This window comes from Dasypus novemcinctus, chromosome 8 (assembly GCF_030445035.2).
Source record: "Dasypus novemcinctus isolate mDasNov1 chromosome 8, mDasNov1.1.hap2, whole genome shotgun sequence".
NCBI classification, from domain to species: Eukaryota; Metazoa; Chordata; class Mammalia; order Cingulata; family Dasypodidae; genus Dasypus; species Dasypus novemcinctus.
The window spans coordinates 112,003,466-112,028,161 of NC_080680.1; the positions used below are offsets into that span (position 1 = coordinate 112,003,466).

Here is a 24,696-nt window from a genome sequence, read left to right on the forward strand (position 1 = left end):
AGAACAGACAACTGGGGTGGGGGTGGGGGGAGGGAGAAATAAATAAATCTTTTTTAAAAATAAAATGAATAAAAGTTTTGATGGTGGGCAGTGTGAAGAGTTTTTTTTACTTGAAAAATTACTCTTGGTGGCATCTATTTTGTGGAGAGAGCAGACAGGGTAATCAGGTAAGAGATTGCTGCATTAGCCCAGGTGAGAGATGAGGATGGTGGGGTGGGGGGCTCTGAAAGAGGGAGTGAATTCAGGAAAAAACTTGATTCTCAATCAAGATAAGTACTACATATATTTGTGTTATCTGAGAAACTGTTTTGGAATATATGTGCACGGGGCCCTTCTTCCTCTAGCCGGTTTAAGAAATGCAGTTTAGGAAGTGAAATAAACAGGCTTGGGTATATAAGGTGAAGAAGAAGAATTTAGTGTGATTCCAGTGAGAGGTCAAGTGGTGGGAATACAGATGCTGGAACTGAGAGAGGGAAGATGGGGAAGAGCTGTTAGAAAGGGTTGGTAGTAATTTCTGTTTTAGATTTGTTTAAGGGCCATATGGGATCCCCAGGTGGAGTAGGCCGAAAGAAAGGGCTGAAGTTCAGGAGAGGCCGGAGATGTGAACTAGGAGTCATTGGCATGTAGAGAATCCCAACACTTTGGATGTAGGTGATGTCACCTAAAGGGCAGGAGGTTCTGGAAGAGTGTAGGATCCAGCATGGAACTCTGGGGTATCCAGCTTTGAGCACAGTCAGAGGAGGAGTAACCAGACTGTCTTTGGAAAGTGCCCTGAGCCTGGCTATCCCTACCTGCCTTTACCATAAAGAGCCTAAAATAGCATGTTGAGGGAAGCAGATATGGCTCAAGTGATAGAACTTCCGGCTACCATATGGGAGGCCCTGGGTTCGATCCCTGGGGCCTCCTGGTGAAAAAGTAGAGAAAGTGTATCTGCAGCGAGGCAGTGCCCATATGGTGAGCCAAGTGCCCGTGTGGCAAGCCAGAACCTGCACGAGTGCCCACCTGGTGAGCCAGTGCCCTATGCAAATGAGTCACGCAGCAAGGTGATGATGCATCCAAGGAGAGACAAGGGGAGAATCAAGATGAAGTGCAGCAGAAATCAGAAACCGAGGTGGCGCAATTGACATGGAACCTCTCCACATCAGGGGTCCCCAGGATTGAATCCCAGTGAATCCTAGAGGAGAGAAAATGAGAAGAGTAGACAACACAGACAGCAAAAACAGCAGGGCAGGAGGAGGGGAAGGGGGAAAATAAATAAATAGATCTTTTTAAAAAATAGCACATTGAGGGAGAGGGGTTTGAAGTCAGAGGCTTAGGTGATAGAAATATTTGTCAGTACAAAAAAACATTCTGTGGAGTAGTGAAAGATTGTGTTCCTCTAACCCCAGGAGTCAACACATTTTTTTCTATAAAGGGCTAGATAAGAAATATTTTTGGCTTTGCTGGTTGTACAGTCTGTATTGTAGCTACTCAACTCCACCATTGTAGTGTGAAAACATTATAGACCATATATAAAGGAATGGGCCCAGCCAAGTTCCAGTAAAGATTTATTTGTAAAGTCACATGTAGGCTGTAGTTCACTGAGCCCTGCTGTAAATTGGTCACATTGGAAAAGGTCTCTCACTTCACTCCCTGGTACTTTGCAAACTCTCTGTGAAAACTTGGAGGTAGAAGCTTGGGGATAGTGCACCAGCATAAGTACTGCTATTTCTAAGTGGCAGCAGTAAGGTGTGCTTTACGAGACTACAGTTCTTGGGTGTGCCTGGGTACAGCAGACAAGAAATGGTCATGTTGACCCATACTTTATAGAAATTATAAACAGCCCAGCCTCATCAGAATCAGTGGCAGGAGGGCAGAATTGAGTCCTGGACTGGACTGATGCTTCCAGCACCATCTGTCTTACCTCTTCTATGTTTTACCACCTGAGACAGAAGGGCTGAACTGTTTCAGCAACTTTGCATATGTTACATAAGAAAGTACTCTGGTTTAGAAAGAGCCCCAGCCAGGAAGGCAGAAACTGTGTGTTCCGATTTGGACTCTGCTTCTAGGTGTCTCAGTCTGAGTCTATGTAAGGGGCAGGGTCCCATGTTGTGTAGTCCTCTCTACTACCAGCAGCAGGATAGGTGAATACATTTGGTGGATTGAAAGCTTACCATCAGAATTTTACTCCCAGCTCTTGCTTGAATTTTTTATTTTCTTATCCATGGACATGCTATGTAAATTCCTTATGTTTCATTCTTCTTACTTGTAAGATAAGATTGCTGACTTGTGTTGTCATCAAGGAAACAGAATAAAGAAGATGTGCAGTTAAGCACTTTGCAAAATAATGGCATTTCAGTTTCTTCAAAATCACTGCTACTTATAATATGGAACATAGCTTAGTCAAATATTGACTATTGGTCAGTTATATTGAGAGGTCTTAGGAGATCCAAGTAGTTGCCGCTGACTAGTTCATGAAAAATAGCACTTTTATTTCACTTCATTTAGCTTATCGGTTGTCTTGCATGTTCTCTAATCTCTTTCCCTAGGCAAGTTTGTCACTGTTGGATGGGGTAAAAAGGAGACCCAGTTCCATGGATCAGAAGGAAGGCAAGCACTTTTTCAGGTGCAGATGGTAAGGTTGGTCTCATGGAGAAAGTACCTTGGTTGGGACAAAGGGAAATTCTGCCACCCACCACTCCTGACCTTAGATGTTCTATTGGAGGCCAATAATGGGCAGATTTCTGCTTTTGCAAAATGACAGCTATTTATTTAGAACCCTCAGGTAATGAGTCATCTAAGAGGGTATTTTTTTCCTTTACTGCCAAGTTGCTTTGTGATGTTCTTTAGTGTAGCAAGTAATTATAATCAGTAGTCATCTCCTGGTTTAACAAAGAAAACATCACAGATAGAAATGAAGCCCCCTCTATGCCCTTTCCTGATACTCTTCCTCTCCCTCCTCCTCTCCCTCCCCAGAGAGTCTGTCCTGCCTTCACTGCTGATCATTTAGATGCATATTTTTTATACTTTTCCTGCATATGTATATTAAATGTTTATTGCTTGCTGCTGCCTTTATCATCTCAGTGGCTCTTCCCTATTCTCCTTTTTCTCATCTTCTGAATTCTTCTCTGTGCTTTTGTGAAGCTTAACATAACCAAATAAATAATATATTTAGACAAACAGGCCATTTCTCTCCATTGCATAGTTATCTGATAGGGTCCTCAGTTATTTATTTATTTATTTATTTAGATGAAATCTCACATAATATAAAGTTAACCATTTAAAAAGTACAGTCAGTGATATTTAGTACATTGGCCATATTGTGCATCAGCTTTACCAAATTTCATCATTTATAATATGTAGACCTGCAATTTACTCTAGATGTGCATGGAAGCCACCTCTGTGTTTAATGCCCAAAGAAGAATTTTTAAATTTTGTTTAAAGTTCTTTTTTTTCTTGATGATTTCTGTATCTAAGAGCCTTTTTGTGAAGGGTTCCTGTGGATTCTATGAAATTGTTTTTCTAGTTTTCTAGATGGTTTAAAATTCATTTAGAAGATTTACTATTTAATATTAATATTCTAATGGCTCTTTGGCCCAGGGCCACTTAAGTACCACAGTATTATTTGTGTTTCTTTCTCTCTTCAGCATGAATCTGCTTTACCCTGGGATGACCACAGACCTCAAGTTACCTGGCGTGGTGATGGACAATTTTTTGCTGTGAGTGCTGTTTGCCCAGAGACAGGTATGGAAATAATTACACTAAAAATTTTTTTTCTTTTTAAATCTTAGTTCAAGTTTGGTGTTTTTTAAAGATTTATTTTTATTTATTTCTCCCCACCCCCTTGTTGTTTGCACTTGCTATGTCTGTCTGCCTTGTTTCTTTAGGAGGCACCAGGAACTAAACTTGGGGCCTCTGATGTGGGAAAGAGTCGCCTAATCGCTGAGCCGCCTCTGTTCCCTGTTTTGTTGTGTCTCTCATTATGTTTTTCTTCTTGTTTCTCTTGTTGCATCAGCTTACTGCACTTGCCCATCATGCCAGCTTGCTGTCCTCTTTAGGAGGCACTGGGAACCGAACCAGGGGCCACCTATGTGGTAGGCAGGAGTTCAATTGCTTGAGCCACATCTGCTTTCCTCAAGTTTCTTTTTTAATCTTAGAAAGTTCTTCATTTTGTTTTGAGTGGGGTTTTCTTTTATTTTGTTTAGGTGAAAACAGGCAGCCCTAGATGTTCAGTGAGTTTAGAGTTCAGAATTAGAAGAGTCCTCCAAGGCCGCTAGTCTAGCCTCCCATGCTGTGGATACATTCTAGGTCATCTGTGTCTTGGTAATACTGCAGATAAAGAATCTGTGCAATATTAGGAAACAATTCCTTTCTGCCGAGCTAAAATAAAATCTCTTTCCCCTTTACCTCTGCCTCTATCATCTAGAGCCTCAAGAATAAAAGAGCACCTCTTTCCTACATGATACAATGTTTTAACTCTCCCCTCTAAGAATTCTTTCTTTTTTCTGTCCATCCATCCATCAATCCATCCATCCCTTTATCAATCTACCTAGTAATTAGTGAGTCAAAGTAGGTTTACGCCATGTGGGCTGTCCCACATGTCGGTCCCTGGCAGTGTTTCACTTGCAAATGCCCCATTAAATTTGATGATTAATTCTCAGTTTTTTTTAAAAAGTACCCTAATTTGCTTTGTAAAACCCTGACAGCTTTTATATATATATGTAAGGAAGGTATTTGAAAAGTTTCTGACTTGAAATTGTTGATCATAACATTTTGACTCTTTATATTTTAATTGTATTTAACCTGCTGCACAGGTTCTCGGAAGGTCAGAGTGTGGAGCCGAGAGTTTGCTTTACAGTCGACCAGTGAACCTGTAGCAGGCTTGGGACCTGCCCTGGCTTGGAAGTAAGTGGAAGAAGAAACCTGGGAACTTCTTCCTTAGAGAATGACTTGGATTGCTGGGTGGGATGGAGGTACCAAAGGAACACAGATGTTTATGTAATGCAAAAGAATATTTCCTTTTCCTCATTTGACTGTAAACCTGTACCTTTCCTATTTTTCTACTTCTCTGCAGCCTGAATTCAACAGGATAGTTGATGCTTGGCTTCTTCCCAGATCTTGTCACCTCAAGGCCCACATATTTTGCATTCCCCTTTCTTGAAAGAGCATGGTTATAGACAAGGCCTAGATGAAGCCATTATGTAAAACAAAATGGTGCTTAGAACTAAAGGAAATTGTTGTCTGTAAGGCTTAGTGGGGTAAATGGAGCTTTTGTGAGAATTGGGAAAAGTTGTTCCTGCCTCTGCACAAACTCTGTAACACCAGGCAATCTGCTTGTTGAGGAACATGCAGGTTGGTTTGAGTGCCCATTGACCGCCTTCTGCAATTCATAGCCTGCCTGTCATATGTACTGCCCTGGTTGTGGATAGAAGAAATACCTCTCCTGTCTCAGTAGCATCTGTTATATACAAATCCACTCGGTCTGTAGGTTTCACGCATCTCGTGTCCCACCAGTACTTGAATGGCAGTTGGGCAATAGAGCAGAGATAGAAATGTATTTGTGTTAAAACTCTAGAAGCAAATATGAATGGGATGAGGCAATTGAGATCTTTTTAATGGATTAAGAAATCTTAAAAAATACCTGCCTAAACATGGAATGTTTGCTGAAATCATATAATTGAAGGAGAATTCAGATAACTTTTTTAGAAGATTGTACTTGGAATGGTTTAAATGATTTACTGGGTTTAAAAAGAAGAAGTCACCTAATTGCATTCTAAGTCTCCAAGGCTTTGTGGGCAAATAAGAAAAAGACACGCTGTCTTCTTGGCAGAGGCAGTACAACATGAGGGTACTACTTGCTAAGGGATACACAGGATTTAAAACTTCCTGGAATGAAGGTTCTTTTCTTTTTTGCTTAAAAAAAATCATTTCTCTCAATTTCTGAATTTCTTCTTGGTCTTTAGCCAGCCAGATGAGCTTTGGGAAATACTAACACTTTCTGGGTTTGCTTTAAGGCCCTCAGGCAGTTTGATTGCATCTACCCAGGATAAACCCAATCAGCAGGATGTTGTGTTTTTTGAGAAAAATGGACTTCTTCATGGACATTTTATGCTTCCTTTCGTCAAAGATGAGGTTAAGGTAGGTGCCTAAGTTGTGTTACATCATCAAATTTCGAGAACTTTCCACAACTATAGCGGAGCTTTATATTTGATAGGAGTATATAAATAGGTGCTCCAGAGGAAAGAGTAATACAATTGGTGGCTTCTTATAACTGAATTTTTTTTATAAAAGGGAAATTTCTTTTTGTAAAGAAGAAATGGCATTTCTTCTCCAACCCTAAATACACTGTCTTATTTCATTTAAAGGTTTGGCCGCTAGTAATTCCAAGTTAAGCGATATCAGCAACTATGATCACATTTATATATTCTAAGAAACCTTACCTATATTCCAGTCCACGCCTGGTCAGTCTTTAGTTATAACTGAGGCCAGGGGTTCTCACCTCTGTTTTCCTGTTAGGCACACATCCTAGTTTGTCAGGGCTGCTTAACAATGGGAATTTATTGGCTCACACTTTGGAACCAGAAGTCCAATATCAAGGCACCAGTAGGCCAAGCCTTCTCCGAAGTCTGCAGCGCTCTGGTGGTGGCTTCATGGCACTCAATCTCTGCCTCCTTACCTGGCAGTCTCTCTACTTCGACCTCCTGTGGCTTCTGTTTCCATGACAATGTCCTTTACTTATAAGGACTCTAGTTATACTGGATTAAGGCCCACCTGATTCCTTTTGGCTTTACCTCAATGGGATCTTCAAAGGTCCTGTATCAAATGAGTCCACACCCACAGGAGCAGGCCTTGGGACTTGAGCATGTCTTTATGTGACTGGAACATTCAGTCTCCCACAGCATGTTTCACTGGTGTTTATTCTAGAAATCATGCCTCCTCTCTCAGTTGGGTGTTGCTTCAGATTCCTTAGACGTGATCACTTGCTCAATTTGTAAGCTTCTTAGTACTTTCTAGAGCATGTTTCTGTATATGGATTTCTTACATCATCTCCTACCCTGAGTTATCGTGCCCTTTTTCTCCACAGCAACCCTGGCCCACCTTTTTTTTTTTTTGCAGCCTTATTATTTTTCAAGTTATTAACTAAAGCTCCAAGTTTATTTAAGAGTTCCTTTGTTGTTACCTACTATCTTTTTCTGTTTCAGTGTCCCATCCATAACATTACATTATATTTAGTTTTCATGTTTCCTTAAACTTCCCTTAGCTGTGACAGTTTCTTGGACTCCTTATTTCTGATGACCTTGACAGTTTTGAGGAGTACTAATTAGGTATTTTGTAGGATGCCTCTTTATTGGGATTAGTTTGATGTTTTTCTCATGATTAGACTGGGGTTATGGGTTATGTGTTTTGGGAGGAAGACCACTGAGATTACTTGTCATTTTCATCAGATCATGTCAAGGTTACATAGTGCAAATATGATTTATCACGGTTGAGATTGACCTTGATCGTCTGGCTGAGGTAGTGTTTTGTCAGTTTTCTCCACTGTAAAATTACTCTTTTCCTCCCCTTTCCTTATTGTTCTCTTTGGGAAAAAAGTCACTATATGTAACCCACACTGAAGTAGTGAATGTATGGCCCCAGTCCTGGGCATAGTGGCTACGTACATTATTTGCAAGGGGGATTTGTCTCTCCTTCCCCATTTATTTATTCAATCAGTACACACTCCTGTTGTATAAAACTCATGTTTTATATTTTGGGTTGTAGTCCAGTATTACTTTATTTATTTTGTTGATTAAATTGTTCCAGTTTTGGCCATTGGGAATGCTTTCATTTGACTTTTATATCCCTTTGACATACTTTCATCAGAGTAGATTTTTAAGGAAGTTACTCTTTTGATTTAACTTTTCACCCTCTGTTTTGCAGTATAACTTATTTGTAGTAAAGTCCACTAAGGAGTAAGTTTACGTCTCTGTGCATTTTTAATTGTATGTGTCACCCAGTTATAGAACTGATAAAGATATAGAACATTTCCAACACCTCAGAAAAGAACTCAGAATAATCTTGCCCATGCTTTCTCCTAGTCAGTAGCTCTGGTCCAAGGTAACCATGAATCTGTTGCCTAACTTGTGATAGATTTACTTTACCTCCCTTTGAATTTCATGTGGTAACTCTTTAGCTTCTTTCGCTTGGTATTATATCTGTAAGATTCTTCCTGTTGTTGTGTTAGGAACAGTTATATGGTGGTGTATTGTTTGATTATATCAAATGTATTTATCCTTTCTGCCTGGATAGCATTTGAGTTGTTTACAACTTACAGCTGTTATGAATAACATGGTTGTGAACATTATATATCTTTGATAGGCATAAGCACTTCTTACAGTTGTGTATATACCTAGGAGTGATTTAGTTTAGTAAATATTGCTAAGCAGTTTTCCAAAGTCATTGTACCAACTTACATTCATATAAAAAAGGTATGAGTTCTAGATTCCACATCTTTGCCAATACTTTGTTATTTATGTATATTATGGTATATTTTTAAATAAACTTTTTCTTTTAGAACAGTTTTAGAGTTGCAGTAAAATTGTGAACATAATGCATTTCCATATACTCCACACCCGGCAAGTTTGCTTCATGTTCTGGTCCCTAGGCAGAGCCCAGAATTAGCACTCCAGAAGATGACAAGGGTATTTTCATATTGATTTTTTTAAAATTAATTTATTGAAATATATCACTCATACATAAATATACATAAACAATGAATGCATAATAATAGTTGTGAACTTATAAAGCAAACATATATAACATCATATAAGACTCTCATAACTCACCCTACCACCAATAACTTGCATTGTTGTTAAACCTTTTTAACTAATGATTAAAGAGAATTGTCAAAATATTACTACTAACCAAAGTATTTTTCCCCAACCCACCCTATTATTATTTTTTAAATATATTTTTTATGACAGAAGTTGTAAACTTATTCAAACAACCATGCACACGTGCAGAATTCCCAAACAACACCCCTCGATCAAGACACTGCACCGTGGTGGGGCATTTGCTACAGATAATATCTGATTGTTACCATGTCCATATTGTACATTTGGCTCACATTTTCCATGTGCCTCAGTGTCAACACAATACATCTTTCACAAAGATGCAAGAATATTGTTTTTTTTTTTTTAAAGATTTATTTTATTTATTTAATATCCCCCCCTCCCCCGGTTGTCTGTTCTCGGTGTCTATTTGCTGCGTCTCGTTTCTTTGTCCACTTCTGTTGTCAGTGGCACGGGAAGTGTGGGCGGCGCCATTCCTGGGCAGGCTGCACTTTCTTTTCATGCTGGGCGGCTTTCCTCACGGGCGCACTCCTTGCGCGTGGGGCTCCCCCATGCGGGGGACACCCTTGCGTGGCACGGCACTCCTTGCGCGCATCAGCACTGCGCCTGGCCAGCTCCACACGGGTCAAGGAGGCCCGGGGTTTGAACCGCGGACCTCCCATATGGTAGACGGACGCCCTAACCACTGGACCAAAGTCCGTTTCCCACAAGAATATTGTTACTACTAACCACAGTACATAGGTCGCTCCAGCTGTATTTTTCCCATGCTTCTCCACATTCCCAACACTCTGCAGTAGTGATGTACGTGTCCTCTAACTCACAAAGGACACTTTTGCATCTGTACCATCAACAATTCTCATCTATCTCTTGGATTACTGGCTGTTCAGTTCCTAGTTATTCTTTAACATTTATATCCCTAGACTAACATTTTCAGCCACATCCCCATTTATAAACTAGCTGTTACTCACTATGTGTTACCATCCACTCTATACATTTCCACACTTTTACAGTAAAGCTAATTAAAACTTCGACATACATTGAACATCAGTAGTCCATTTCAGTCTTCCTCTTATCTTCTTTAAGAATCCACTACCTTCCACCAGGTCTTGAAGATATTTTCTTATAATTTCTTCTACAAGTTTTATGGTTCTTGCTTTTATTTTTAGGTTTTTTATCCATTTTGAGTTAATTTTTTAATAAGGTGTGAGATATAGGGGTCCTCTTTCCTTCTTTCAGCTATGAATATCCAATTCTTTCAGCACCATCTGTTGAATGGACTATTCTGCCCGAGGTGTGTGGGTTTGACAGACCAGTCAAAAATCGCTTGGTGAGGGTCTGTTTCTGAACCATCAGTTTGGTTCCATTGGTCTATATGTCTGTCTTTATGCCAGTACCAGGCTGTTTTTACCACTATAGCTAGGCAAAATGATTTAAAGTCTGGAGATGAGGGTTCGCTTTCCCTTTTTATGATTTTTGTGGCTATTCAGGACCCTTTACCCTTCCAAACTGATGATTGTGATTTCAATTTTTTTTTAACGCTGGTGGAATTTTTATCGGATTGCATTGAATCTGTATACCAATTTGAGTAGAATTGACATCTTAATGATATTTAGTTTTCCAATGCATGAGCATGGAATGTTCCTCCAATTATTTAGGCCTTTTTGATTTCTTTTAACATCAAGTTGCAGTTTTCCAAATACAAGTGCTTTACATCGTTGATCAACTTTATTCCTGACTATTTGAGTTTTATCTGTCATATTTTATATTCACCACTCTTTTGAGACTTTTAGTTACTTTTATTGATATAATCTTCATTTCTAGACTCTCCTCCAGGTCTTTCTCTCCTGTCTTTTCTCTTCAGGCTCTAGCATACCCTTTAGTATTTTCTGAAAATCTGGTCTCTTGCTTAGAAATTCTCTCAGTTTCTGTTTATCTGTAAATATTTGAATCTCGCCCTCATTTTTGAGAGACAGTCTTACTGGTATAAGATTCTTGGCTGAAAGTTTTTCTCTTGTACTATCTTAAATATATCAGTCCACTGTCTTCTTGCCTCCATGGTTTTTGGTGAGAAATCAACACTTAATCTTATTGGGTATCCCTTATGTTATGTATTGCTTTTCTCTTGCTGTTCTTAGAATTCTCTCTTTGTCTTTTAGCATTTGACATTCTAATGAGTATTTGTCTCAGAGTTGGTCTATTTGGATTTTTTCGGATGGGAGTATGTTGTGCTTCTTGGACATAGATATCTATATCCTTCAATAAGGTTGGGAAATTTTCTACCATTATTTCTTCAAATATTCCTTCTGCCCCTTTTCCCTTCTCTTCTCCTTCTGGGACACCCATGACACATATGATTGCACGCCTTTTGCTGTCATTTAGTTCCCTGAGACTTTGGTCAATTTTTTCATCTCTTCTTTTTATGTTCACTTTCAGAGGCCATTTCTTTAAGCTTACCAGTCCTTTCTTTTGCCTCCTCAAATCTGCTATTATTTTATGTATGCTTTCACATTCTTGTTTGTGCTCATCCAGTGTCTTCTTAATATCCTTAATCTCTTTAGCCATCTCATTGAATTTATTAAGGAGATTTGTTTGAATATCTGTGATTAGCTGTCTCAACTCCTTCATGTTATCTGGAGGCTTATCTTGTCCCTTTAGCTGGGCCATAGCTTCCTGTTTCTTGGTGTGGATTGTAATTGTTTGTTGGTGTGTTGGCACCTGGACCACTAGAGTATTCTTGGGTGCAGTTTTTCTCTTTAGTTTAGGGCTTTCTGCCCTTTCTCCCTAACTGGTTGTGCAGTAGGAGCCAAAGTTGTAATTGGAGCTATAAGCGTGGAGGCTCAAGTTGCCCTAATTGTGCCAGGGACCAGTGAAGCTTCTTCCAACTTTCTCCTTTGCCAGGGGTAGGGACAGAGTCACAGCTGTGTGGAATAATCCAAGTTGTGCAGGTCTAGAATGTAGTTGCCCAGAGAGACTGATGAAGCTTCATGCTCCTTTCTCCCCTGCCTGGGGCAGGATGGAGCTGCAGCTGTGGGCAGCAGTCTATGCAGTGCAGGTCCAAGATGACCACAGTTGCCCTGGTAGACTTCCGATTTTCAGTCTGTGCCAGCCAGAGGTACCTGCAGTTACTTGGATAGGCTGGTGCAGGGCCCACCAATCTCCTCCCTGCCAGAGGTGGAGCTGACGCCTGGTCTAGGGCTGCAGGCCAATCTGGGTGAAAGAAACTGGTTCCTACTGTCACTGTGATTTTCCGTCCTGGCTTCCCCTCAGGTTGGGACCAGAGTCAAAATGGTTGTCACTGGCCTCTTTCTGCCTTGGACAAACTCACACCTCAGTTGTTCCCAGGATTATATCTTAGCCAGCCAAGTCTACTAATCAGTAGCGGAAATCAGCAGCGAACTGTCTCCTCCTCTGGAGCTTCCAATTCTAGCCACAGGACAGCTCCTGGGGCGGCTCATGCCAACAAAATAGGATAATCACTGGCCTCTGTGGCTTGGCCAGTAATTTCCTGGAGAGGCTGGCACAATTCTCTACAGCTTCCTCTCTGTGGGAGATGGTGCTGGGGCCTAGGCTAATGTTGCAGTCTGACCTGGATGGAAAGAAGCCAGTATCCACCAGTGCTGTGATTTTCAGTCTGCCCCGCTTCCCCTTGTGCCAGGTGCATAGTTAAGATGGCAGCTACGGGCCTCTTTCTGACTTGGACAGGCTCAAACTTTAGCTGTTCTTAGGATTATACTTTAGCCTGCTGAAATTACTCATCAATAGCTGAAGTTGGTGCCCAACTGTCTCTTCCTCCCCATTTTTGGGAAGTGCAACTTTCAGTTCCAGCCGCGAAACAGCTCCCGAGGCGACTTGTGCCTCCAGTGGAGGATGGGCACCGGCCTCCAGGGCATGGGAGCGCTCTTCTTATGAGTCTTCTCTGCAGATGGGCATTTTTCTCCTTCCATTCCTTCAAGGATGTTGCAGAATGCTCTTCTGGCCTCTTGGAGCCCCAAACAGGTGCTTCAACTAGCTGCAGATAGCTGTGGGTGTTTACTAACTGCCCTGTAGCAGGAGCTGACTCTAGGACCTCCTTACTCCGCTGCCATCTTGCTGGTTGTCCTTCCATACTGATTTAACAAAGAATCTTTTTTTGGCTTGGGTGCCTGCATTTGTCTTCCTTACTGTGCTCTCTGGTTCCCACCTAGAAATTGTACCATCCTTCTTGTCCTGATGCCTTTTGATTTAGGTTTGTCCAAAACATGCATTAGGTAAAAGAGATGATAACTCTTTGGACCTTCCATTGTTTTGTTTCTGGTTATCAGCCCCTTTACAGATGTGGTTATTATATCCTGAGTCCATGAATAATACAGCTCTTCCCACATTAGATTATCTCTCTAATCCTTTCTAGTTCTTCTCCTTTTCAATTCATACAGAATAACTACCTTTTCATAATCAAAATCTTTAACTGTATCTAATACCAAAGTTAATTCTCAGTGTAAGAACTGGGGGATACTTATCTCACTGTCCCCTTAGTCCTTGAGTACCCTATAAGTGAAGACCTTCATTTTACTTTTCTTTTTATGTTTAAATGCATTTCCCATTCATGCTATTTTAAATATCTAAATTAGTTTTTATAGTGGGCTGCACTACTGTAATAAATAGACCTCTAAATGGATAATGGCTGAAACACAGTGGATGTTTGTGTTTTGCTCACGTAATAGTCATGGTTAGATGCAGGACTTCTCTGTGTGATGATTCAGGGACCTCAGCACTTCCCTTTTGTGACTCTCCCATTCTCTAGGGCCTTGTTTGTTTATAGCATCTCATCTAGTTGGGGGAAAAGAACATAGAGGAGGGCAAATCCATTTCTTAGATCCTTGACCTGTAAGTCCCTTCTCCCACTCTTGGATGAATACTAACCATTTGACGGGAGCAGGGCTGGCTATGTTGTTCTGGCTGGGCAGCCTCAGACTCTGTTTTGAAGAAAAAACAGGTTTTAGTGGACAGCATTCCTTGCGTGTATCAGCACTGCGCGTGGGCCAGCTCCACATGGGTCAAGGAGGCCCAGGGTTTGAACTGCGGATCTCCCATGTGGTAGGCAGACGCCCTATCCACTGGGCGAAGTCCGCTTCCCTAGGTAACAGGAGTTGAATCTCAATGTGACAATGGATTTCCCTTCTAAAATGATCTTTTGGTGGATCTAGTCCCACATAATTATTTCTTAACACAATTTTGGCTTATGCTCATGGGATTCTAGGTTGTAAGGCACATTTTTTTTTAAAAGTTATGTACTTTAATATCTTTGATTTTGTACCTTTTGATACCTGTAATACCTTTACATAGTCCTTTACAGTGCTCATGTCTGAGATTTTGGACTTTTCTTGTCATATGACCCTTGTTTATAATGACTTATCACCAGAGATGGCTTGCGTTGGCCTTGTGGATTACGGTCCTGCTTATGCCCACAGCATCTTTCATACCACATTGTTTTCTTTGTTTTGTTTTGTTTTGGCACCGTGACGTGGGATCCATTCTGTTCTCAGATCCTGAGTATTATGAGCAAAAATGTCACTGTAAAATACAGTTCCAGTACACACATGAAGGCCAAACAGGATTTTTTTATTGTGTATTTCCAACAAAAACTTGTTCCTCCCACTAATAAGGATACTTTTTTACTTATAACATTTAAGTTATAAGCAGCTTTTTATCATGAGGACTCTTGCTGAAGCACAAGCACATCAAGTGATCATCTTTAAATATGTAAAATATTTAATGTTCTAAAGGTTGAGAGAAGAGATTAATGAACCCATCACTCACTGTCTACTGACAGCAACATTTTGCAAATCTCTTCATCCACTACCCTCTGGCCTAAATACACACACGTTTTTCTTTCTTGGAGGTTTGTTAGTTGTTTAATTCTAGAAATCATATTTTTAATATTCATTTGTAGCAGTTAACTTTTCTTTTTACAAAACCACAATGCCATTGTCACACCTTACAAAGTTAATAATATTCCTTACTGTTTAATACCCAGTCTTCAGATTCTAAAATTTTGTCACCTTGCATTTGGTTTTAGGTCCCTTTATTGATTTTAATCTGTAAACATCATGCTTTTTAAAAAAGTTCTCTGTGCATAATCACAAATTTCACAGATTTGTTTAGTGACTATGGGTTAGTAATTTACAGCTAGGAATCAGCTCAGTTAGCAGGATTGTTTGTGAGAGCCAGGAGTTGAGCTGTTATAAAGATTTTGAAATAAATACATAGCCACAGGCTAGCAACAGATCTTTTTTCCCTTACTAGGTAAATAACCTGCTCTGGAATGCAGATTCCACTGTGCTTGCAGTTTGGCTGGAAGACCTTCAGAGGGAAGAAAATGCCACTCGGAAAGCCTATGGTGAGAGCTATAGTAGCTCAGCCTCATCCCCTGTAAACTGCAGTTATATTGGAGGGCATGGGGTTGCCTTCATCCTTCTTACTTAATACCTTAGGGGAATCAAAGATAGCCGAAGGGGGCAGGTGGAGATGGAGGAGTGTTTGGTTTTGATAATTTTTGGATTTCACACATCATTACTTTCTCTTCCTGGATGGTATTGCTGCAGAATGTTTTTAAAAATCACCAACTGTTTTGGCCTAGTAGCTTTCCATTTTCATAAGGTTTGAAGTTAGAGGGGATCTTATTGATGACTGACATTTTTCCTTGTGGAAAAAAAAATTGTTTTAACTATTATTGATAGTATTATTTTAATGAGGAGGCTCACTGGGAAGGTTCATTTAAAAAATTTTTAAAGATTGCTGCCATAAGCATCTATCTGGTGGTGTGAAGTCTGGTCCCTCAGCCTCTGATAGCAATTCTTTCCTATTTCCTTGCAGTTCAACTCTGGACTGTTGGCAACTATCACTGGTATCTCAAGCAAAGTCTATACTTTGGCACCTGTGGAAAGAACAAGATCGTGTCTCTGATGTGGGACCCAGTGATCCCATACCGGCTGCATGTTCTCTGTCACGGCTGGCATTACCTCTGCTACAACTGGCACTGGACGACTGACCGGAGCTCAGAAGAGAATAACCTGGCAAATGTGGCAGTCATTGATGGATGTAAGCTGTTGGGAAGTGAGGGTTCTCATCCAGGGGCTGCAGATGTGGGGGTTTCACCCACAGCAGTGGAGTTTCTTATTTGCGTTCTTCTCTTTTTTTAAGCTTTTTATTTTTAACATATACAAAATTTCCCATCTTAACCCCTTCTAGTATATAATTCAGTAGTATCATCGTCGCCTCAGATAGAAACTTGGTTAAGCAATAACTCCCTCTTCTCCTTTCCCTTTTCCAGCCCCTGGTAACCTCTGGTTTGCTATCTGCCTCCATGAACTTTGCTTTTTCTGGGTATTTCATATAAGTGCAATCATGAAATATTTGTCTTTTTGTGTCTGGCTTATTTTACTCAGCATGTCTTCATGTTGTAGCATCTATCAGGACTTCATTCCTTTTCCTAATGTGTGTGAAGTGATATCTAATTGTGGTTTTGATTGTCATTTTTCTGATGACCAGTAATGTTGAGCATCTTTTTATGTGCTGATTGGTCATTTGCAGATCTTCTTTATAGAAATGTCTATTCAAGTCCTTTGCCCATTTTTTTTTTAATGTTAAATCAAGGATATTTTTATGGTCTCTGAGTTGACATACATAGGTATATTACACAGCACAATATTTCAGCAGAAAATAATTTACAAGGATCATTTAGAGTAAAATCAAATTTGTTTCAACTATAACATACAAGATAAATTATTTTCTTATTGAGTGTTGCTATAAATTTATTCAAATCAGGGAAATCACCAGAATTAAAGCTTTCAAATAATTTTGGCACAGGCTCATATCTTTTCCTTTTGTTAAGTCCCTGAGCTTTCTGAACTGATTATTGCATTGTATCTCTTCCCTGTCACCTCGGGCAACTTTCCCCACAATGCCCACAGCCTCCTCTGGCCTTTCTACTTTAACTTACCTCCCCCCTCACTTTAACTCCAGGTAGACATTTAATGTTACAGCCTTTCTAACAGCTTGTGCTCTAGAGAAAACACAGAGCTTCTCTGACATAAAAAACAAGCTGAGTCCCTGACCCAAGAGCTCCCCATACAGTTTTTCTGATCCTTATTAACAAGTCAGAGGAGCCAGGTGGGGTATATTTTCCGAATCCTTCGTATTTCTAAAAATGCCTACTATGATTCACGTCTGAATGCCTCCAGAGCTTTATGCCGCAGATGCTCATCCAAACACTGGATAGCAAAAGGGTCAACGTCCATGTCAAACTTTTTGGCAAAGAAGTGGTGCTTGCGCAGCATCCAGTTCAAGTCACTCATCCCGAAAACACACACGGAGTGCACGTGGACCCCGCCTCAGGGTGGGTAGGGGGCGCCCTTGGAGATGTCACCTTCAAAGTAGTGCCACTTGACGAACCTAACTGCATGCATGTCAGACATGTCATACTTTGGGCTCAAGGGCAGTGCGCCTGGGACTTCTGGGATCCTTTGAATAGTGGCCCAGAGGTATTCATCTGGGCTGTATGTGTCTTTTGCCCAGTCTATAAACTTGGATTTTTTCATTCTCTAGCACATACCCCACATACTTTCTACTGACCACAAAATAGGCACTGCCTGAAAAAATGGGTGTTTCAAGAGGAGGAAGTATTTTGTTGGTCCCTGTGTTGGTTAGCTTCCCATTAATGACTTCGTAGTGCTTTTTCCACTGATCCTCTTTATTGGGTGGCATCTTCTCAGTTTCTAGGCTGTTTTCACCCGTCAACGACTTGAGCTTCCTGACAATTTCCAGGTTGGTTTTAATAGGAAAATCCATACCACAAAGATTGATCAAGTACTTCCAGTCTGCACTCAGGCTATAGAGGTCCTTCATGCAGTTGAGATCTGCCTGAACCCGACTCCATGAAGCATAAACCACACTCTCCAACTGACTGGCCACAAAGACATTACTGAAACAGGATGCAATGCCCAGGACTGCAGCTAAAAAGAAATCGTCTGATTTTTTGTCCACATGAATGCAATAGAAATTCTGAGGCATATAAATGGCCCTCAGGAGCCTGTCAAGAATTTCAATTTTGTGGTGAACCACTATTGAATATGCAATTGGAAACTCCGCTTCTTCTTTGCTAAGGAATTCTACAATATATTTGTACTTCTTGATGAAAGAAGTACAATCACTGGTCATGTTTACGTAGTCATGGGTTGTCCATCGAGGGTGCTTTTTAAATTTCACTGTTATTATCTCAAGCTTTACCTTTTCAATTTCATCTCTGTCACCCTGTAAAATTTTGCTACAATTAATATTACTACTAGGATTTTCCCCAATCAGCTCCAAATGTCCCACACTTACAAGTTGGGGCTTTTGATGAATTATTAAAACTGAGAAGGTGACTAGGGAAAAAATGAGAACCAAGAAGTAGTATTTGGTGTGATAAGAAAAAGTCTCCTCCACAGCAACTTCCTCAGCATTTCAAACAACAATCTGGGATTTTGCTTTGTTAAAGCACAGTCTTCTAGGCTTCAAGCACCATCAATTGTCCTTCTGTCTTGGCTTTGAGATTTGTCAGTTTGCATTTATCAGAAGTGCAAAGACATCTTGAAATGGAGAACAGAACAGGCAGCATTAAGGAAAGGCTGGGTTATTTAGTCCTCTGACTCCAGGTAGCCTCCTTGGACCATTCAAAGGATCTCTTATGCAATCAGCTCACTTAAATATACAAGCATCCAACAATGGTGATATGTCCGAGGAGGCGTTTTAAAAATCTCCACCTGGTCGGTGCCTAAACCCGGCCTGGATCTGCAGGAGTGACCTCATCCACTAAGGAAGATGGAAAGAGGAGATGGTGCCACTGTTTTACTTTGCCCTGGAGGTGAAAGCTCTGGAGCCGGCACCTGGCCTCCGAGGGGCCCTCCGGGTGCGTGGTGCGTGATGCTTCGGTTGCACCCGGGGGCGCCTCTGGTCTCCCACGCTCCTTTGCCCATTTTTAATTGGGGTGTCTTTTTGTTGTTGAGTTGTAGTGTTTGGTCTGCCTTTATTTATTTGTTTTTTTTGTTGTTTTCACGGAATGGTAACGCTCTTAGTTAGTACATGCACTCTCTTGAAAAGCATAGTTACCCCCCAACACTTGATTCTCTGCTGTACTGTATCTGTCTTTGGTCTTCACATTCTTATTTGTCTGGTCTTTGAAGGCATTTAGGGTGCTGACCCCTGGCACAGAGGAAGGAAACAGTAGTCTTGGGAGACTGGATGTATGAGCCTTGTCTTTTGCCTTGGTGTGGATTTAACTTGGCCCTGGCACCACTCCACTTGTGTTTTTTGCTGATATAATATTTGCTAATTATTTACCTCTCTAATATGTTCAGTTTGATAATGCAAACATCTGCCTAGTATGGGGATTGGGTGGTGGTTCTACAATTCAGTTAAGGGTGTTTTAGGGGGATGGATTAATTGGGGGAGAGAAATAAATTTACTTTTTGATGAAAACATGAAGAAATGCATCTTTATAAGATTGTAATGTGTTGGTGTGCTAATTCATTTTCTGTGTAGTCATGCCACTAGTTTTAGAAACATATGCTCTTTAGAGAGGACTTAATCAGATCTGCCATATTTGAAATCCTTGGTTTAATCTTGCTTGCTGAAGTTGCAACCTTGCAAGCTGAGGTTTATTTCTAGAACTTCAACTTCTTGGCCTTCTTGCCTTAGTTGCTGGCTTCTGAGACCTCCATACCCAGGTCTGGAGGTAACAATAGCTGGGTGTATCAATTAGACAGAGCCTCTGACACTTACTCTTTTCCCCACACCTTTTTTTAAAAGCTTATTCATGAGAAAAACACTGGAAATTATTGCTAAGGATTGCTGTGTATTTTCTAGCACCTTTAGTACTCAGTGGCTCAGTGCTGTTCAAATGAGGCCTTATTTGTCAAATGGAATATCCATCCATGTATCTAATCCTCCTTGTGTTTTTCTCTCACATGCAGACAGGGTATTGGTGACAGTCTTCCGGCAGACTGTGATCCCGCCTCCCATGTGCACCTACCGACTGCTGCTCCCACACCCTGTGAATCAGGTCGTGTTCCCTGCACACCCTGAAAAGAGTAACAGCCTTGCTCTCCTGGATGCCAGTAACCAGATTTCTGTTTACAAATGTGGTATGTTCAAAAGCTGTTGTCAAGATGCTCTGAATCGTGCCACTTTTACTCCTATACAAAAGGCCAGTTATAGTTCAGAATTGCCCTATCTTTAGTGTTTTTATTAAATTTGAAGTTTATAATTATTTTCATTTTCATTATGATCATTTTCATTACTTGCAGGCTTTTTTCCTGTTTATCCTCTTCCTGCCTTTAAGAGATGTTTTTTTTTTTTCCTTATTGAACTTGCAGAACCAGTTATTTAAGAATAATTGTCAGCCCTGCAAATAGCCTAGTACTTTATTAAATCAATAACGAGTTTTACACTTTTCTTTGTCTTTGCACATATTTTCATTTAGATATCACAGAAGGATCTGGAAGTTATGTCAGAGATAGAGTTTCCCTATTTTACTGATGAGGAACAGAATACCAGAGGGTTTGGGATTTGCCTGAGGTCTTAGTAGTAGAGCAAAAATAGACAGGGACCTCCACACAGGTGCCTCCTAATCCAGCCATCCTTCCACACGCCCATTGCTGTCAATTCCGGTTGTTTTCCTGATGTACTAGAATAACCTGAAATTTGTTTTTATTAGTAAGTTCTGTGGCCATGTCACAAATTATATTGGCAGATAGTACTTGACAGCCTTGTTTTCAAATAGCTTTTGAAATCTGTTGGAAAAGGCTATATGGCTGTTGAGAGAAAATAACCAAAATTAATTTAGACAGATTGAAATCTATAACTTTCATATCAGCTTTGCTGTTAAATCAAGGCTGCTGTTTACAGCGATCCTACTTAGATATATCACCAGCTTGTCTAGTTTTTAGTTTCATGTTCTATAAAAATGTTTTTATCCTCCTTAAATTCTTTTTTAATAGATTTTTCTTTTGATAATAGTAATGTATTCATTATGAAGGCAAATCAGAAAAAGCAAAAATTAACTGCTTTTTAAAGTAGGTTTTCCATCAGCCAGAAATATCAAAAGTAAACAAATATTTGTACCTATTATTATTTACTTCCAGTTTTTTTTTTTTTTTTTTTAAGCATTAGGTACTGGTATTTTAAATCGGCTTAAGCTATATTCCAACAAACTCTAGGAAGACAGGTTTAAAAGGAACTAAGAAATGCCATGGCTATTTGGAGGATGACAAGTGTTCACAGCAAGGAGGGTAGCTGCATTTTGTCTCTGGGTCTCAGGTTAAAAGAACTGTGATTTCTTCAATTAAACTGGTATTCCCAACAATATGTTACATTGCAAATGCTCTTCCCAAGTTTTCAAAATGGTCATGCTAACCAAGATACGGGAGAGTTCAGGGTTGTGTTTGTAGACAAGAAACGTGTTTGAGACATTTCAGATTTTAGTTTAAAGAAAAAAAGATTATCCTGCCACAAAGAGACTCCAGGTACAAGAATCTGGACCTGAGACAGTACCCTGGGTGGCATACAATAAGGTGGAGGGGGCAGGGAAAATGGATGGAGAATCAGGACAGAAGTAGCTCGTCAGAGCCAGGTGTTTTCACATTTTATTAGCTACAGTATAAACCCTAGAGCTGCCTCAGTCCCTCCCTTTCCCCTTCCCCCCACCACAGGGTCAGGCCTTCTCAGGAGCCCCTGCCTTTGCCGCCTGGGCCCGCTGGAACTCCTGCTGCAGCTGAGCAAGTGTCTCCCTCTGTCGCTCTGACTGCCTCTCAAGGTCCCGGAGCTGGGATTCGTATCGTTTAATTTCCGCTGTAAAATAGTCCAGCCTCTTCCCCACTGTGGCTTGGGCCTCCCCTAGCTCCTGTTTGACCAACACCGGACCCAAGAGTTTAAAGACCACGTTAGATCCATCCAGCAGGGCCAATTCCTCCTTCACGATATTATTTTCTGTTAGTTGTGCCTCAAGCTTCTGCCGCCCTGACATGGATTTACTCAAGTCCTTCTGTAGCTGCTGATATTTTTCCACTTCTCCCTGTAGTTTCTTCTGTATCAGCTCAGCCATGGCAGGGTCGAAGGCGTTCTCCCTTCAGTATTACTACTCCAGTTTTGTGAGAATAAAAAGATTCAGAGGTAGAATAAGCTTTACGGTGCTTACCTTACGGTATTGAGTTTATATACCACTTTACAATGTACAGTATTTTGTCCAACATTCACTTTTATTAAAAAGCATCTTTGGAGGAATAGAGTATGGATTAGAGTGGACTTAACTAATATTATACTATGGAACTATTGTGATTAGAAATGGAAGAAATTGTAGCATTGATGTGGAGAAAGTGGCCATGGTAGCTACTGAGAGTAGGGAGAGGGAAGAAGAGATACGATGTGGGGGCATTTTTGGGACTTAGAGTTGTCTTGGGTGGTACTGCCGTGACAGATGCTGGACATTGTATGTTCTGCCATGACCCACTGGGTGAACTGGGGGAGAGTGTAAACTACAATGTAAACCACTGTCTGTGTGGTGCAGCAGTACTCCAAAATGTATTCACCAAATGCAATGAATGTGCCCCAATGATGAAAGAGGTTGATGTGAGAGAAGTGGGGTGAAGGGGGTGGGGGATATATGGGGACCTCATTTTTTTAATGTAACATTAAAAAAAAGGGGGGGGGAAGCTTTATTGAATTTATACCACTCACCCATTTAAAGTGCACAATTCAGTAGTTTTTAGTATATTCAGAGTTGTGCAACTATCACCACAATTTTAGAATATTTTCATCATCTCATAAAGCAGCCCCTGCGAGGTCCAAGGTTCAAACCCAGGGCCTCCTGACCCGTGTGATGAGCTGGCCCACACGCAGTTCTGATGCACGCAAGGAGTGCTGTGCCGGCCAGGGGTGTCCCCTGCATAGGGGAGCCCCACGTGCAAGGATTGCGCCCTGTAAGGAGAACTGCCCAGCAGGAAAAAAGTGCAGCCTGTGCAGGAATGGCACCGCACACACAAAGAGCTGGCGCAGCAAGATGATACAACAAAAAGAGACACGGATTCCGGGTGCCTCTGACAAGAATACAGACAGACACAGAAGAACACGCAGCGAAAGAACACAGACAGCAGACAGCTGGGGGGGGGGGGGCGGGGGGCGTGACAGAGAAGGGGAGAGAAATAAATTTAAAAATCTTAAAAAAAAAAAAAAAGAAGCCCCTGCAACCCTACATTGGTTTTATTTGATACTTACAACTAACTCCCCGTGATCAGATAGGGCAGTTGAGAGGTTTATTTTTGGAAGACAGGCTAGGGATCAGTATGTGGGGTAGGCCATGGTGAGAGGTACCTGGAGGCAGAGATAACCTGTTAGGAGAAGGTAGGAGATGATAAAAAGAAGGCAGGGGATGGTAAGGGCCTGAAGTAGGGCAGGGGCTGTAGAACTGGAAAGAGGAGACAGATCATACAAATCCAGGACATGGAATCCTTTGAGATGTCAAGGAGCAGATTCTGGAGAGTTTTGATATTAGAGAGTCTGGCAGAAGTTTGTGGGAATCTTGATGAGAGTGTAGGATTTAGAGATTAACGTTTCAAACAAGGGGCAGTTTCAGGTGATGGCCCTGGCATGGGTAGCTCATGTGGAGTTTACATGATGAATGCCAGTGTCAGGCACTGGCCTGGTGAACATAGGAGGAGGTTGTATTGGTGAGAGGTTCAGGAGTGCTTGTGTAGAAATGGTTGCCATTGGCTTCCAGGTTGTGCATGGAGTCCAGTGCAAAGAATAATACATTTTATGAGGTCAAGAAGAATGAGAAGAGGAAAGATTGCAGGCTGAGTTCAAAGACAGAATATTCAGATTTGAGATCTCAGGATGGAAGGGGTCAGAACACTGCTAAGGACTCAGTGCCTCAGCCAGAGAGAGAAGAGCTTTTGTTACAAATGAACTTTGAGATGCATGATGGACATCTGAGTAGGGTAGGAACAAATTAGATGCCAAAGAAATCTGAAAGGACATTAGTAGTTGCTTAGGGGTGGAGAAAATTCTAGGCAGTGGTAGCTAAAGGGTACAGCGTTTCTTTTTAAGTTGATGAAGATGTTCTAAAATAGACTGCACTGATGGTTTGCACGTATCTGTGAATATACTAAAAAACCATTGAATTGTACAGGTTAAATGGCTGAATTGTACAGTATGTGAATCATATCTCAATAAAACTGTTAAAAAAATAGGTTGGATATGAAGGTAAAAGAAATGATAGCGTCTCATACACCTTCATCTTATTTATTTTTAAAATATTCCTAAGTAGTTAAATGAAGGTATCAATAAAGTCTTAATACAAAAGCAAAAAATAAATGCCAGTTTTCAAAGGTAGCATTTGATGTGTCCTGAGTATCATTCTCTTCTCTTTCTCAATTTTTACTGATTGTTTGTTTCATGTCAGGTTTTTCTTCCTAGCCCTTATCTTTATGGAATTTATGTTCTAGTTGGTGAAAGAGATAGTAAATAAGAATATAATATGCCTGTGTGGAGAGAAATAAAGCAAGATGGGATATAGGAAGGCTGGAAGGCAGGGCGTTGCTAGATGATGACTTTTGTGTTTTGGGTTAGAGAAGGCCTCTCTGTGAGGTGATATTTAAGCAGAGACCTGGTGAGAATCAGGATCCATGCGCACATCTGGGGTAAGGACATTCCAGACGGAGTCAAGAGTAGCTGCCAAGGTGCCCATTTTATCTAGGAAATAACATGGAGGATAGCGTGCTGCAGCAAAGCAATTGAGGGAGGGCTGGGGGAATTGGGGTTGTGGAGATGACAGCAGCAGCTCACATTAGGCCTTGAAGGCCCAGGGAAGATGTTC

General features: G+C 40.9%; 1 protein-coding gene and 2 pseudogenes across 2 annotated transcripts in view; 1 reads left to right on the forward strand and 2 right to left on the reverse strand.

The window, feature by feature from the left end:
• Nucleotides 1-24,696, forward strand: part of ELP1 (elongator acetyltransferase complex subunit 1) — an 87,684-nt gene that overhangs the window by 13,626 nt on the left and 49,362 nt on the right. Inside the window, exons 6-12 of one of the 2 annotated variants that reach the window (XM_012518830.4) lie at nucleotides 2,529-2,605; nucleotides 3,627-3,723; nucleotides 4,794-4,884; nucleotides 5,994-6,117; nucleotides 15,093-15,186; nucleotides 15,663-15,887; nucleotides 19,799-19,969. In XM_012518830.4, the coding sequence (XP_012374284.1) occupies nucleotides 2,529-2,605; nucleotides 3,627-3,723; nucleotides 4,794-4,884; nucleotides 5,994-6,117; nucleotides 15,093-15,186; nucleotides 15,663-15,887; nucleotides 19,799-19,969 (879 nt within the window). Of the gene's footprint in view, nucleotides 1-2,528; nucleotides 2,615-3,626; nucleotides 3,724-4,793; nucleotides 4,885-5,993; nucleotides 6,118-15,092; nucleotides 15,187-15,662; nucleotides 15,888-19,798; nucleotides 19,970-24,696 lie in introns of both variants that reach the window. The other variant, XM_004476545.5, reaches the window with a different exon arrangement.
• LOC139439470 (beta-1,3-galactosyl-O-glycosyl-glycoprotein beta-1,6-N-acetylglucosaminyltransferase-like) lies at nucleotides 17,003-18,624 on the reverse strand (annotated as a pseudogene).
• LOC101415833 (prefoldin subunit 6 pseudogene) lies at nucleotides 21,287-21,957 on the reverse strand (annotated as a pseudogene).